Raw genomic sequence first — 16,833 nt, 5'->3', positions numbered from 1 at the left:
GAAATTATGGGATGCATGAGAACATTAACATCTGAAGATTCATAGCATGCACTTAAAGGAAATGCTGGCATGTAAAGAGCAATTTAAGGGAGTCTTGTGGAAGTCCTTTTGGTTTTCCCTTCTGCAAAATGCAGACATAAGAGCTTTACCCACATTCTATAGCTCTTATAAGGTAACACGCAGAAAATATTACCATATTCAGAAAGAGAGAACTTCAGCTGCTATTGTGGCTATGTGCATATTTTAATTTATTTGAATGCATGCAAATTTTAAGATGACTATTGACGAACATTCATTCTGAGCTAAAAAAATACCTAGTAGAGTGGCAACATCAGCTCTAGGATAGAATAAGAATAATAAGGCAGAATGAAGCTGTAGATTCTTCAGTTGTTTGCAATTTCCACTGCATACATGTTCTGTGGTCTATAACTGCCCCTAAGTCTAGAGCCACTAAAAAAACAGGAACATTTTTAACCAACACTAAATTGTCACTCTGCCTGGTGGCTAACACCCTAGAAGGCATTAACAGGTAAAGCAGAGAAATGTTTTAGCAGAGTCTATAGCCGCCTCACCAAAGGAGAAGAAAATGTAGCCCTTCATAATTGGTCAGTTAAGCTGTCAGCTGATTTGTCGGAGTCATATGATCACACAAATTCTTTCATAGCTTCCAGTTACAAAAGAGTAGATTGCTTTGTTAGTGGTCCAGAACTTTAGAGAGTTAGCCTACCATGCATCATGTCCAGGCTTTACAGCATACTCATTCAGTCAAGACTGCAAAATGGTCAAGGATATGAAATACAAAAATAAGTCAAAAGGATCATCTGGAGAACATCTGGTTCCCTTGTATAATGTTCTTTTTTAATCCTCTGCTGGCAGAATTCCCCCTTGCATATTTCATTAAGTTTCCCTCTGTATAATGAACAGCTGATACACTTCAATCTTCATTAACATTATTACAAACAATCCTCATCCCACCAATACTCTACTGATTTTGCCCTGTAGCTAAAAATATAAGTTTCTTAATAGATATAGATATATAATAGGATCTATTTTTAAAAGCTCATAATAAGATCTTGACTAACTGATTAATATCAGAGTATAGAGATTTCAACAACTAAACTAGTCCTAATGTAGACAGGTGGCTGCAACTCCTAGAATACAGATGGAAATTTTATTTGCCTGCTATTTAACCGTCACATGTTTTATCTAGAGATTTTCCCTGGGTAGAAAATACAAACACACGCACACAAGAAAGGGAGGGAGATGGAAAGACCAAGTGGATGTAGAAGGAAGAGGAAACTGCAGATGATCGAAAACGTTCTTAGTTGCCAGAAAAGGCCAGCTCTTCCATCTTAGTCAAAAGTCCTCCCTTCCCCTACAAGGAAGATATGCCCTTTTCCATTCCCTCTGCCCTAAAGTAGAAAAATTCATATTTCTTTAAAAGAACACAAAAATAAGTATTGTATTTGTTTGTCTCGTGGGACACAGAATTTCCTCATACGTGGTGCTTTCAGAGACATCCAGCTAAGTTCTCTGGATCTTTTTCCCCTGACACTTCTGGTCCCAGATAATAAAGATGTCTCATTTGCCAGAGGATTCTTCAGTCTGTAAAGTCCTGCAGCTCTGAGAATATCTTGTTCATATAGCAGGCTGATCTGGGATAATCTTGAGCCTTCTAGCCAGGGATCAGTCTTTTATTAAAGACACCCGGCGTTGTTCCAGTCATTCATTTCTGTCTGCAAGGAAGGGTCGCTGAGTTCAAACAGAGGATCCATGTTGACAGAACTCGAGAGGTAATCGTTTCTCCCTTCATCCCAGGGGTGCTGAAGGAACGAAGTGGCAATTAAGGTTTCATCAAACTCCAAACTGTTCTGGTTGGATTCTGGTAGGCCATAATCCTGTCCAACCGGGCACCATTCCTGTGGACAGTCAATATGCCTTCCATGCACGGTCAGGTCTACATCCCTGGTTATTGGGCTAATGGGAGGCGTGATCTCCAGATCCTCAAAGGTGGAGAAGTCACCATTTAAGGTGGTATCGAAGATAGCCTCCCAGTCAAAGTCACCTTTCAGAGACCCAAGCTCTGTCTGTTCTTCCTGAGTAAGCATAGGGGGACTGGAGAGGCAGGCTGTCTTGTACATCCGTTTTGGTAGTGGCTGTTTGCGTTTATGGCTCATTTTCCCATCCACTAGGTTCCAGTTCTGGTCGCTGGTGACTTCTTCAAACTCTTTGAGCAGCTGTTGAGACTCCATATTGATTTTCAGCATGCTGTTTCTCCAAGAAGTCGCCACTTGGTTAGCAGAAGAACTGGAGCTGGCATCTTGCTGAACTCGGCCAGTAAAGGCTGGATGGATCTGCACAGGGGGCATCCTGCGCTTTTTGAATGCCCCATTCATCAGTCTGTCTGCATACTGAGGATCAATTTTCCAGAAGCCACCTTTTCCTGGTTCATCCTTTTCTCGTGGCACCTTGATGAAGCACTTATTCAAGGACAGGTTATGCCTAATGGAGTTCTGAAATCAAAAGAATAAACAGAGTTTAATTTTGGCAGCCTAATTAAAAAACCAGGTTAAGTAATCCTGTTTGGCATGAATACAAGATGAAGCTGCCGTACAGAATTATGAAAGTCTTTTTAGCAAGGCAGCAAACTGTAGTGGTTTAAAACATTGAGACTATGAGATCTGGAGTAGTTTTATAATACCATGGCAAGGAGTACGACACATGAACACATAGAAGCTGAATCAGATCATTGGTCCATCAAAGTCAGTATCGTCTACTCAGACTGACCGGCAGTGGCTCTTCAGGGTCTCAAGTAGAGGTCTTTCACATCACCTACTTGCCTAGTCCTTTTAACTGAAGATGCCAGGGATTGAACCTGGGACCTTCTGCATGCCAAGCAGATGCTCTGCCACTGAGCCACAGCCCCTCCCTGCCTACAGACAAACTGATGGCCTCCTTCTATCCAACATGCCTTAAAAATGGATTCACGTGTCTTTATGGTCCATCATGGTCATTCACAAAAGCAAGCCATTAAAATAACCCTATTTAACCACATGAAGTAGATGCAAATGTATTACTGTTTAGATCTCTCAGACCCCAATAAGAATCTGCTACGAATTTTATTTTATTTTAAACATTTTTATGCCACCTTTCCATTCAATCAGGGTCCCCAAGGCAGCTCACATAAAAACATTAGAACAGTTGAACAATTCAATGACAACATGCAAAATTTTAAAATAATTAAATCAAAGCACAAACAATACCAGTACCAGGGGGGAAGACCTATAACCACTACTTGGGGTATACCAAACCAAACAAAAAAGTGTTTCACCTGCTGGAGGAATACACTCATAGAATGAGTCAGACAAATCTCCCTGGGGAGGGAATTCCAAAGTTTTGGTGCCAAAACTAAGAAAGCCCTTTCTCGGGCCTCCGAAGATGACCAGAGTGAACATGTAGATTCATATGGGAGAATGTGCCTCTTTTGTTTTTTTTTAAGGGACTTTAAGAAAGCTTGATTGATCTTAACATTCTATCATTTATCCAGAGTTATAAGGGGGAAAAGAGGGATAGAAATCTTAGGGAATGTCTACCAACAATGTAGGCTCAAATAATTCTTGTGTAGAGTTGACTGCCAGTGCCACAGTCCTTAAACTGCCCCTTTATGAAGTACTCTTCAACCAAGAATTCTTGGTACTCTTGGAAAATTACAATTCCTACCTTGTACACTAGTTTCAGTGACCATTTTAACCCTGTGCACATGTTACCGTGAATGTGCATACATCTCTTTGAAAGAAAGAACGAATGTGTGTCAACTTTGCAGCTGGATCCAGAGACCAATACCTGGGTAAATGTGGGCGTTGTATCACACATGCAGCTATACATGCACTGAACGTCACATGAGAATTATCCAATGCATTTATTAAAAACAAGTGTATACTGTACACAGAGTGAACGTGCATTCACTGTAACTTATGAACCAACCTATGTAAAATCCATATTTAGTGTACACTTGATTTTTCTTTGTACATGTGTTGAGCAATTCTCTTGTTACATTCAATGCATGTACAGGTGAGAGTGTGATTGAAACCTCACAATTATCCAGATACTGGTCCCCAGGTTCACGTATAAAGTGGATGCACGTTGGGTCTTTCTTGCAGGCAGATGCATTCACTATAATATGATCTCCTGCTACTACCTGGCAGTTGGCAACCCTACCCCTAGCATTGCCATTTCTTCCAAAGCACAAATCTGGCAAGGGGCAGAACTCACTCAAGGGCAAATCCTGGCCTTTTCCCTCGAATTTTTTTGTTGTTGTTGATTTCCACTCACTGGATTTAATTTCAGCCTGAAAAAGTACACTGACGGTGGTGTTTTCATCTGCTTTAAAAAGCAGATAAATCCTTTGAAATTGCTGCTCGGTTTGCCTTTGCGGGGGGCAAAGCAATAACTCCCCCTCCCATTTTCATTGCACACTTGTATTGCCCCTTTTTCTTTTTGCCAACGGGTCACATTAATGCTACTGCATCTGTGCAAAAAAAGGGCGGGAGGCAGTGGCATTATGCCGCTGATGATGCTAAGTGTCTCCCGTGGGAAATCCCAATATTTGGAAGAGGTGATGGATGACATGCAGCGGCTCAAATTTGAACCCACTGCTGTGTGTTCCACAGAAAAAGCTGCTGTGAGGAACGACAATGGCCAAGTCAGAGCTGCAGCTTCTAATCTCACTGTAGGGGAAAGTAGAAGAAAGCCCTGTGTGTTGAAAAGGTTCCTCTGCTATATGAAAGAAAGCTTCATCTGGCTACTGGCTAGCAGAGAAACTGGTCATGCCAGTAGAAAACTGACCAGTTGGCAACCTTATAATATTGCATGAGCTATAAAGAGATGTATCTCAGACATTCTCTCTCTCTCTCTCTCTCTCACACACACACACACACACACACACACACACACACACACACACACACCATGCTTCTGGCAAAAAAGGGAGTTCCCATTGTGCAAAGTTCAGAGAGGACAGGACCAACACTTGAGAAACACTTTGTCATTTCAGCCCAGCAAGTCAAAACTCCCACATTCATGCCTAGTTACACACACTGGGGCCAGAGTCCTTCTTAAAATTGTAAACTTATGATCTGATGTCATGTCTTTGTTTGGCAGGGCCTCGTGCAAAAAATAAAGAGTGGCAAGATGCAGGGAAATGAGAGCTGGAGTGTTTAGGGAAAAAAAAACTATCTTTCCTTTAGAGTCCCTATGTTCTTTTTTCTCTTAAGCAGTCATTATAAATAGGGTCGCCAGGTCCCTCTTCACCACCGGTGGGAGGTTTTTGGGGTGGAGCCTGAGGAAGGCGGGGTTTGGGGAGGGGAGGGACTTCAGTGCCATATAGTCCAATTGCCAAAGCGGCCATTTTCTCCAGGTGAGCTGACCTCTATCAGCTGGAGATCAGTTGTAATAGCGGGAGATCTCCAGCTACTACCTGGAGGTTGGTAATGCTAATTATAAAATACACCACATGTTTTATGCCTTTCCGTTTCTAGGTACATGTATTATTCTCAGCAATATCCTCAGAATGTAGAATAGAGAAGACAACTGTCCCTCCTCTTCAAAATGTGCCTCTGTATCGATGCTTTAGAGAATGGAAATGCAAGCTGAGCATATAATTACCATCCCAGTTTAAAATAAAACCCTGCTAGCTACATAGCTGACATCTTGTGTGCAGTCTGATGCTGAGAGGACTGTCCCATCAATTACAGCCACCATGGTGTAAATGTAAAAGTAACACCCTGTGAAAGAGCCACTTAATCTGGCACAGATGGGGCCACAACACAGACACCACACATACTTCAGCCTCTCCGTATATATTTGCACACTTCTCTGAGACACATATCTGTGCACCCATGTGGCACGTCTGGATTGATTTGGCCTTTGTTCTTATGTTCACCCACGGCATCGTAATAAAAAAAGAGAGAAAATTATAAGAGACCTGAAAACAACCACAAAGAGAATGCCAAAAGAGGGACATTTTCTGTTCCCATAGAGCTATTCTAAAAAGAATGAATGTGCACGTCTGGAGCGACTTGCACAATTAGAAAGGAAACTCTGTTATTGGGTAAATAACACCCTCTTGTAGTACACAAAGCCAAGAGGGTGTTAAAAGATTGGATATGGTGAAGGATTGGGGTGGCTTTTTTTTTTTTAATGTTGCCTAGATATCTTTATGCTTATTCATCCATAATCCTTATTGCCAAAGACCAGAAACAAGGCCTGAATGCCTGGAGGGCTAAATAAAAAACCCATTCCTCTAGGCTGAAACTCTCCGGGTATCTTGGCTCCTTTCCAAAGCACACAGCTCCCACAGGAATCTCTCTCCATCTCCCCCCTGCTTATGGGTGGCATGACATTTTGACTCTGCACTTACAGGAACCGGGGCTGGCAAGGCGGGTGAGAACAAGGCGATGACCAGAGAATAGGAAAGAAAAGAAAGAAATTCCTGCAGATGTACTGGTCTCCAATGAGTCAGATTTTACTGTTTAATGAAATTTTACAAGGGTCAGAGAATACCCCTCCCCTTGGCCCAGAGTCACTTTAAAATTGTTGGAATTGTCTAAAGTTGATTATTACCCAGCTAGTTAGCATATTTCTCATTCTTCCCTGCACCAATCAATTACACCACCTGCATCTTTGCAGAGAGGGATGGAATACTATTTTTTAAGGCAACAGAAAGGGGGGAATTATCTTTTAACCTCTCCATCAGAGTTTGCAAAGAAAGTCAATATTCAAGGATCGTTCCTGTCTGTTTGTATAACACCTCCATCTTTATTACATCTAGGAGTGCTAAAATCTACAAGCAATTTACTCAGGAAGAATCTCATAGGATACCTAATGCATTTATAAATAGATGATGTTCACTGCTCCTATTTATTATTGTTTCCTCTAAGCTACCTGGTGCACGTCCAAGATGCTGTTGCATACAATATGGAAACTAGGAAGACTGGAGTACTGGATTTGGATTCTGAAGTTTTCACCTAGACATGAAATATAGTACTATTTCTAATACTACTACCTATTCCTCACCCTGTCTTCCCCATCTGTAGAACAGGATTCCTACATTTCACATTGTTGTTGCGAGGATGCACAAGATAAAGTACAGAAAATGCTCTGCATTTTAAAAGTGACATTTAGAGGAGAAACTGCATTACAATCAACATTTTATGTTCATAAGGAAAAAGACATGTGGCTCTCTTAGCCATCGTAATGCATTCTACCATTCTTCAAGCCAATTTTCACGTGTTATCCCCATCCCTACCCAACAGGAGCTTCTCCAAATATGAAATTCCCTATAAATTAAACCAGGAATACCCTTGCCTCCCCCAAAGAAAACTGGGCCATCCATACAATCTCATACTTAAAGTCTCAGCATGCCACATAGGGCTGCCAGCTCCAAGTGGGAAAATACCTGGAGATTTTGGGGGTGGAGCCTGGGGAGGGCGTGGTTTGGGGAGGGGGGGATTTCAATGCCATAGAGTCCAATTGCAAAAGCAGCCATTTTCTTCAGGGGAACTGATCTCTGTCGCCTGGAGATCAGTTGTAATAGTGGGAGATCTCAAGCCACTACCTGCCTGAAGGTTGGCAACCCAAATGCTTCAGTGGTGCTTTATTTTATTTATTATTTATTTCATTACATTTCTACCCTGCCCTTCCCAGCCAAAGGTTCTTTACTCTGTTGATACACTTACAGCGCATTTCTCAAATGCGCTGGTGGCCGCGGTGAAAGGCCTTAGGAGGCCGATGAAGGCCTCAAACGGCGCAGGGGCCCACACCGACGACGCACGCCGGTGTGGGTGGCCCCAGCACCAGTGTGCAGGCCTGGACGCCGGTCCCCGGCCACGGCAGCGCCGGGCCCGGAAGCCGCCGCAGCCTCCCACCAGCCTCCAGCTGCCGGCACAGAACACGGCAGCGAGCCGGGAGGTGTTCCGGTTCCCCGGGAGGCATTGGGCGGGGCCGACGTTAAAAGTATGTATAAAATGGAGGTAGAAAGGCTGAATGTTAAATCCAAATGTTACTTTACTAGGGTTGCCAACCTCCAGATATTAGCTGGAGATCTACTGCTATTACAACTGATCTGCAGCCGATAGAGATCAGTTCACCTGGAGAAAATGACCGCTTTGGCAATTGGACTCTATGGCATTGAAATTTGGCATTGAAGTCCCTCCCCTTCCTCAGGCCAAAGCCGAAGGGGGACCTGGCAACCCTATTAATTTGGTGGCAGTCTTAAACTGTGGTTTTAAATTCTGGTTTTTATTATTGTTATTGATATTGTAAGCATCTTGTGCTCTGTGAGTTGAAAAGGTGGCTCATAAATGTTTTAAATAAACAAATTGCAGCAGAAGATCCACAACTGTAACCTATGCCACACTGAGCTCACTGGAAGAAGGTGAGGATATAAATATGAGAAATGAATAATGTCAAGAACAACTTACCGTCTGGATGTCTTGTATCACATTGTGATTATTCCCCACCGCCACCTCCCTGCCAATAGCCAGGAAACTCTTTTGAGCAGTTCTCTGTGTTACAACTCTGTGCAGGAATCATTCAACACCACCATGAGGAGGAGTCCAGTTTTGGCAGCAACCGTGTGTCTCCTGTAACCTGTGCTCCAACTTTAAATTATCAACTGTCCTGTGGCCATGAGCATCTTGCCTCATTTAGGACTTAAGAGACCTGCTTGAGAATGAGGTCTGTGTTGGAAGGGTTGGGCTCAAACTCAACCAGATGTGCAGGCAACCTCTTAAGAAATTATAAGAGGCAGGAAGCAAAATTATGATGATTCCATTTGATGCCATCAGCATGTCCAATCATTAAGTGACCTGCTAATCGTTTAGGAGAATGATGATGTCGTTTTAGCATAAAATGATGTCGTTTTAGCATAAGGATAATGTGGCGAGGAATATCTCAGTGGGGTTTCTGTCAGAGACTCATTGCTATTGCTTACTCCTCAAGAGTAGCCACAACCATACAAATGATGCAAATGCCAGGGATATCCAACATAAAGGTTCCTGGATCATATGTGGACATCATTTTTCATTCAACTGATATGTATTTCTGGGGGGAAACAGTGCTTGCGTCGTGGGATAAAATGATTCAAGAACAGGATGAAAAATGGATGCTTGTAATATGCTGTTTTTCAGATGTCTATCTGGTGCTTGGGATTGGAAGGAAAGCACCACTCACTGTCTTAGGAAGAATATATGAAGGACAAATAAAAGATCATGAGGCATGGAGATGGCTACAATAATAGAGCCCAAATAAGCATCTTCTAAAGGCCTACTGACTAAGAACCCTTATTTGGGGTTCACGTAGGGTTGCCAGGTTTCTCTTTGCCACCGGCAGGAGGTTTTTGGGGCGAAGCCTGAGGAAGGCGGCGTTTGGGGAGGGAGGGACTTCAATACCATAGAGTTCAATTGCCAAAACGACCATTTCCTCCAGGTGAATTGATCTCTATCAGCTGGAGATAATAGCAGGAGATTTCCAGCTAGTACCTGGAGGTTGGCAACCCTCCCTTATGTTTGATATCCCTGGCATCTTCTTTATGGCCCCTTCTTTCATATATTTCTCTATCTTCAGAGTCAGTCTTGAGAAGTATCAGCTGCTAGAATTCAATTACTGTAATAAGTACTCAATGAAGTGATATTGCCAGCACCTTTGATTTCCACATTCCAATGGCTCACGGGAAGAAAACGGGGGGGAGGGGGGCAAGAAGGGCGGGTCTGTTTAACCCCAGTAATATGCAAAGTGGTCCACTGTTTAAAATGTTTTCCAGGTGTGATACAAATTGATCTAACTGGTACCTTCTATTTGTGAAATGGTAAAATCTGGAAATGGAAATTAATGGGTTGGAGGGAAGAATAGGATATGGAAGATAGTTTCTCAGTGTGAGAAGTTAACTTTCAAAGTCCTTGCAAAAGGAGAAGGAGCAAAGAGATGGGGGACAATCATGGAAAGCTCAATGACCTGCTCTTAAATACACTGAAGCTTAATAAGGCATGGCCCAGGCTAGCCTGATCTCGTCAGATCTCAGAAGCTAAGCAGGTTCAGCCCTGGTTAGTATTTGGATGGAAGACCACCAAGGAATACCAGGGTTGCTGTGCAGAGGAAGGCACTGGCAAACCACCTCTGTTAGTCTCTTGCCATGAAAACCCCAAAAGGGGTCGCCATAAGTCGGCTGCGACTTGAAGGCACTTTACACACACACACACACACAAGGAGAGTTATACCCTTCTAAGTCAATTGAACTCAATGCGTATAGAAGAGTGTAATTTTGCTTAGGATTGCACTGTAAATTGCAAGTATCCTAGGGCAAATTAGACATGATCTTAGCAGATCTGTGAACAGATCTTCTCATAATTTATTAAACGTAAATATTAGCTGAGTGGAGCCCCAGTTTGGATCAGAGTTGTAATATTAGTGAGGAGGCAAAAGAGGAAGAGCCTCTTCCTCTTTTGCACTTCATCTTCCCACCTCCTTATCCTTCCGCCTGTTTTTATTTATACCCTCTTTCTCGCCAACGGGTACGCAAAGCGGCTTACAATATCAATCTCCCCGCCTCCATTTTATCCTCACCAAAACCACCCCTATGAGGTAGGTTAGGCTAACAGACAGAATGAGAGACTGGCTCAAAATTATCCAGCAAGCTTCTATGGCAGAGCAGGGATCTGAATCTGGGACTCCCAGATCCTAGTACATCACCCTAACCACTACACCAGTCTGGCTTTCCTTATATCTCCACCTGCTGTTCATCCTTACTGGGGTGTTGTTCTCTTCTTGCTTCTATACTCTGCATGGAGCCATTTTTATTCCAGAACCACCTTACATGACTATAGTTACTGAGGTTTCTGCAGTCTTAGAAAAAGGACAAGTATTCCCTCAATCATCCTTAGCCTGTGTCCTGCAAGGGAGACATAATAAATGATTGCTATCTTTACAACGAGAAAATGCCTGTTTACATTTTCTGCCTTCTAATTTACAGCACCCTCTGTGTGCTACTAAATGCTTACTGCAGGCAAAACACTTTGATAGGAAACATACCAAGCAATCATAATTGCACCCTTGGGGAAAGGAAGTGTAGAAAGGAGCTACTGCATGAATACTACCATAATTTATTTGCTTTCTAGTGTTATGGGGGAACATCAGGAGAAACCCCTCTTGGCAGAAAACCCTCAGCCTGACCAATGATGTAGCAATATGGGTCTCCTATCAGATGCCAGAACTGAAAATTAGGGAACCTTGATCTTAGCTGGATGAGGAAGAATGATCCAGAAAGTAAGACACTAGTGCCCATATTAGGACTACAGAGAACCATTTGTTGATAGACCACAGATTGTTCTGGACTCTGCACAAGGAAGCCAGAGAGCACCATATCAACTTCTCAAGCGGAGATCCTTCATATGTAACACTTCCCTCACCAGGAAGTTGTGAGGATTAAAACCGTTGTGAAATTGTCAGTTACAGCAATAAGAAGCCAGATTATCTATATTGATTTGGGAGAATAGGTAGCCTTTAACCACAATGAAGTATCAATGGATTATGTTTTCTTTCCCTCTCCAGGAGCAAAAATAACTGCATCATGAAACTTCACCAACATGACTGATTGGCCCCACTCCAAAGGCAGCTGTCCAAGTGGGGAGGGGCATAGTCACTTACCTGCCATGTGGGGTCAGCATGCCGGAAGTAGCAGAAATTATCCGTAATCCACTTATAGATGTCTGAGAGGGTGATCTTGGTTTTCTTGCTGGCTTCCATTGCCATGCAGATGAGTGTGGCATAGGAATAAGGAGGCTTCACATGGGGATTAGTCTTGTAATCTATGTCTTCCAATGGTTGGCCTTGCAGATGTGCAGTCCTGGATGTGGAGGAGGAAATGGGCTTGCCTGGCGTATGGGGCATCCCCATGCAAGCTGGATCACCAGCCAGGGGAGAGCATGGTGCAGCTGATCCAGGAATTTTGTGATAACCATGGGGATCAGTGCTGCACGGAGAGGAGGAAGACTTGCCCATGTTGGCATTGATGATAGAGAACTCTTGAAGCCACTGTAAGCTGGTCAAGCTGTCGTCCAGGTTGCCTGAGTCTACCATGCTGCTCTCCTGACCTTTCTCTTCCTCTGACTGCACGTTCAGCCAGTTGTCAGTCATGTCAATAGAGGCTAAAATAGGAAGGTCCAGCATTCAGGAGTTGAGGGGGAGCAGGAAGGGGGGTAAAGGGGAGAGGGCAGGGGTGACAATCCTGCAACAACAACATGAAGAAGTTTAAGGTCCCTAACAATTGGGGCATCTAACAAACACACAGCCATTTGTTTTCTAGCCCCACACTCGAAAAATACTGGAGCCAAATATATCCTTAATGCCTCCCCTAGAGAACTGAGTCACGCCTGGGTGTAGGAACTCAAATCAACCTCCTTAACTATCTTGCTTTCTGTAGACCATGGTGTAAGATGAGAGTTGGGATTCATCCTAGTGCCCTCTTCTCTCTTTCATGGCAAGATCTTTCTCAGAACGGCCAAGAACCTAAGTTGCTTTGTTCCTACTGAAACATCATTAAAACCCAGATAGGAACATCCAAATGAAACAAAGACTGGGACCTTCTTCTGGGTAATAACATTCCCTTCCATCTCTTAAATGTCAGGAGTTACGACGTGACACCTGCCAACATATGCCCAATTAATCAGAGCAATACAAGGTAGCATGTATTTGATTTCTCACTTCAGATACCAGCACAATCATCTTTACAAAGAAGCAGATATGCATGAGGACATTTAAAGGCTATTTAAGGCTGTTTTGTTTTCCAAAGAACATTTATAAAAATGCTTGCCATCAAAATCAGTAAACAATAGATTCCTAAAGCCCCCACTCCCCTCAAACACTTAGGATTTCCAAAATTATCCTTGGGGTGCCTAATCAAAATGGCAAATCTGTTTCCAGCAGCCACAAACTTGAAGCCCTTTAATTCAACGCAACTGGTATCAACCTCAAGCATTATGTCGACATTAGACCTCTTGATTTCAATAGAACTAAGCACGTAACGTTTTTAGGATGGGGCATTACTAGTGAAACGAAGCGCTATCGGCTCAAAACCATCTGCTCAGGCTCAGCTGTTGCTGGATCAAGTGGTAAAATTATACCGATGCGGCTTCAAAAATCATATAGACCCCGTTCGCAAAATACAACACGCGTTGTCGAAGTTACTCAGATTGGAGAGACAAGCCAAAGATCGTGGGTGGCTACTGCGAAGCACTTGTCATATTTTCAGGCTCCCAAAACTAGAATATTTGAAAGATACCAACCATCTGAACATTGGACACACGCAGCTAAATCGAAACGCCAAATGTTTTAAGGAGAAGCCTGTTACAATGGGTACACTTGTAACTGTACACTTGATTGATTGATGGGGAAGGCCCTCCATTAGGGCACCAGACCTTAATGCGCTGGGGTGGGGTGCAATTTCCAGCCTGACATGATACAGAAATAGGGCTAAACTTATTCTGGGACCCACCCCGGTCAGAAAGAAAGAATTCTGTTTCTCTTACCTGATCCTACTACGAAAGCCCACCGCTGCCAATTTTTTACAGCTAAACTGGACTGTTGCGCGGGGTGTTAAAAAAAAGAAGAAGGGGGGGTCCAACTTCTCCTGCTCTCCCGTCGGATAAATTATGACGCCGCTGGCTGCCAGAGCCCTTTTATTCCCGGAGCCGCTGTGATTTGTAAGCCCCAGAAAGGGCTGTCAATAAGTAGCTGCTCCGAAAGGCTTCTCCGGGCGCCATGGCGACGCTCCGCCTCCGTAAACAGCTTCCGCCCTTCCCATTGGCCCTCGCGTCTCCATGGAGAAGGCGATCGCTTGGCGGTTGCGCTCCCCCCCCCCGCGCGCGCTGTTCGGCGACTTGGCGCAAACTTGGACACCTCCCCCCTCCCCCCCGCCAATCCATCTCTTTCCTCTTCTGTCTCCTCTTTTTCACCACCAGTTGATTTTTAGTCACGGATCGGGGGTGGGGTGGGACCCCCTTCCCCAAAGCAATAGGAAAGTTTGAAAGTGCGGATCCTGCCTTCCGGCATTCACAAAAGACGCCGGGATCCGTGTTTCAAAGGGCCTCAAGTGCATGTGTGTGCGTGGGGACGGGGGGGGGGCGTACGCGCTCCAGGCCAAGAGCGGCTGCCCCCCCCCCCGCTTTGCTTAGGGAGGTCGATTGGTATGTGGGAGCTGCCCCCCCCCGGGGGGGTGGCTTGGGAATGATCGCTGTGAGTTTCATTAAGACAAATTAAAGTCCACTTGAAACTGCTCCCAGATGCCCATTATTCTTCGGGATGCTAAATGGGAATGGGGGGCGGGGGGAGGGAGAGAGAGAGAGGAAAAAAAGAAAACACACCAAAATCCTTCTGCCAAGAACAAACAACCCAGCAACCAGAAAGATCCCTGCCCTGAAAAGAAAGGGACCCATTTCCAACCGCCTGCTCTTTCCTTTCACAAGAGCAAATCGCTGCACTCCACCCTGTCCTTAGCTGTTGGCTTGCCCAGGTTTCTTTTTCTTTCTTCTTCCCCCCCCCCCCAAAAAAAAGCATCCAGCAAGCATTACCTCGCCTTTGAAGTTTGTATTCGGGAGAAAACGATGAAGAGCTATTGCGGGGGGGGGGGGAGGAGGAGGAGGAGGAGGGGAGGGTATTCATGTGCAAAGGTCTCCCTTCTTCTTGAACCTTTGCCATGGCTGAATTAATAGTTACCCTTTCATGCTGCTAAGAATTTGGGCCCAAATTGACCCCATGGGTAGCTGCCGTGCGGCAAAGCAGAGTTTTCACCAGGGATTGGCTCGGGAAACTCCGCCGCCCCCCTTCTCTACCTGCTTCAGTTCTATGAAGCTGTGTTCGATTGACCTTTGGGTAACCCGAAGAAATTAGATCGAGGAGGGAGGGGGAAGGTTGGGGGACAGAAGACCCTCAATCAAAAAGATTGCTGGATCTTTCACCCCTTTTAATTAAGAGGACTGTAGCCACCGTCCTTCAAAAAATAAAGTTGGGTCATCTTGGGATCACAGAGACACCAGCCCTTCATGATAGGTTCCTGCCCTCCTCCCTCATCTAAAATGCAGAACATTATTGACAAGGATATTATTGGCTTTTTGTCCTGCCCTTCCCCCCAAAGAGAGGAGACATCTCCTTGTCATTTTAGCCTCAAAATATGGATGAGATTTACAGACCGAGGTGACCCAGGTATTTGAACTGAAATTTCCCCCCTCTAAATTCAAGGCTGTTCACATTCATTTTTGTATGCACCTCCCCACTCATCCCTCTGCTAGTCAATTCCTGGTCGAGGTTCTACCTGCAAGTTGAAGGGTGAGCCATCAAGCTCCTGGTTAGCTGATGCTCTGAGATGTTTTATTACACAGACTTTCCTCTCTCCATTCTTCTGCTGACATTTCAGCACCACCTGGGTGGTGGTATTATTCACAGTGTCTCTGTTAACCAGCCACCCCTTCTAGTTGCTGAAATCTTATTGCACAGTAGAAGAAGAGTTGGTTTTTATACCCCCATTGTCTCTGCCTTTAAGGAGTCTCAAACTGGCTTACAATCGCCTTCCCTTCCTCTCCCCACAACAGTCACCTTGTGAGGTAGGTGGGGCTGAGAGAGCTGCGACTGGCCCAAGGTCCCCCTGCAGGCTTCATGTGCAGGAGTGGGGAAACAAACCCGGTTCACCAGGTAAGAGTCCACTGCTCATGTGGAGGAGCAGGGAATCAAACCTGGTTCTCCAGATTAGAGGCCACTGCTCCTAACCACTACACCGCGCTGGCTCTCATAGAATAGTAGAGAAAGGAGTTATTGGAAACACCCAGTGCCCAGCATAGTAGAAATGTAGAGAACAGCTTTCAACACCTTGTTTTCTCTTTGACCGCTAAGTCACACTCAACAGGCTTCCTCAGGGCTGCCTTGGAAGTGCCAGGAAAGGTCCCCAACAGCGTAAGTTACACATATTGCTCCAATTCCTTTCTGAATTCAGAGAACTTCTGCTCTAGTACTGGGCATCTGACATTTACTTGCTTCACAAAGACATCAGTCAATGCCTCTGCAAGGCACTTTTCCTTTTTGGAACTGAGCCCAGCACCAACGGTAGAAGTTACAACCTCCTACATGCTCACTAAAGTAAAATTTTAAAAACATCCTGCAAAACCTGAGATAAATTATGCTCTCCGCAGTTCAAACTTCAGCTCTGCCAATTACGTTGGCGCAGATACTTGTCTAAAAACGTAAGACACAATTCCCCCTTAACATCACATTGTCTAGCTCTACAACAGTTAGCAGCAGACCAGTTCCTGACTGAAAACCAAAGTGTCTAATACCTCAGTGAAACTATCATTGTTGCTGTTCCTGCTGCGGCTAGAAAATGTTTAATAAGGACTCTGCTCATTGGCAGAATTACAGTTACATGGCAGGTGTTGTTTAAACAGTTGCAATTAACGGAGTGGTTGGTAGAGAGGAACAAATAAAATGGGAGTCTAGCGGCACCTTAAAGACCAACACAACTGTATTTGGGCGGATGCTTCCATGGATCAGAGTCCGTTTCTTCAGATGCGGTGAGTGGATCCCTCACAGTATTGTCATATTATGTAGGAGATATGGAAAACACATACACACACAAGGGTCAAGGGGCCATGACATGCAAGAATGATAGGTTAAATCTAATTGTCCTTTTCTTGGTTGGATTCAGATTTGACACAGAGACCAACCACTAATTATACTGTGCTAGCTAACACCTTCAGTGGACAGGGAATCTGAAGTGTTGCAAAAATCCTTCTC

At 44.3% G+C, this 16,833-nt stretch overlaps 1 protein-coding gene across 1 annotated transcript; it reads right to left on the bottom strand.

Annotated features, from left to right (window-relative positions):
- Positions 1-1,563: 1,563 nt before the first annotated feature.
- FOXJ1 (forkhead box J1) lies at positions 1,564-12,230 on the bottom strand. The gene is made up of 2 exons (XM_056857885.1): positions 11,701-12,230; positions 1,564-2,513 (listed from the first exon to the last, which is right to left on the bottom strand). Exons 1-2 carry the CDS (start codon positions 12,220-12,222, stop codon positions 1,698-1,700), a joined length of 1,338 nt encoding a protein of 445 aa, XP_056713863.1. The 5' UTR covers positions 12,223-12,230; the 3' UTR covers positions 1,564-1,697.
- Positions 12,231-16,833: the final 4,603 nt, after the last annotated feature.

The sequence above is a fragment of the Euleptes europaea genome, chromosome 1, assembly GCF_029931775.1.
Source record: "Euleptes europaea isolate rEulEur1 chromosome 1, rEulEur1.hap1, whole genome shotgun sequence".
NCBI classification, from domain to species: Eukaryota; Metazoa; Chordata; class Lepidosauria; order Squamata; family Sphaerodactylidae; genus Euleptes; species Euleptes europaea.
Note: the sequence above shows the minus strand (reverse complement) of the source record. Positions and strands in the feature narration are given on the sequence as shown.

Bases quoted from the DNA above. Each gene is read 5' to 3' on its own strand.
- FOXJ1 (XM_056857885.1), bottom strand. From the start codon at position 12,222: ATGCTGGACCTTCCTATTTTAGCCTCTATTGACATGACTGACAACTGG. The intron at 2,514-11,700 runs GTAAGTGACTAT...TTTTGATTTCAG, and splicing joins ATGCTGACCCCACATGGCAG to AACTCCATTAGGCATAACCT.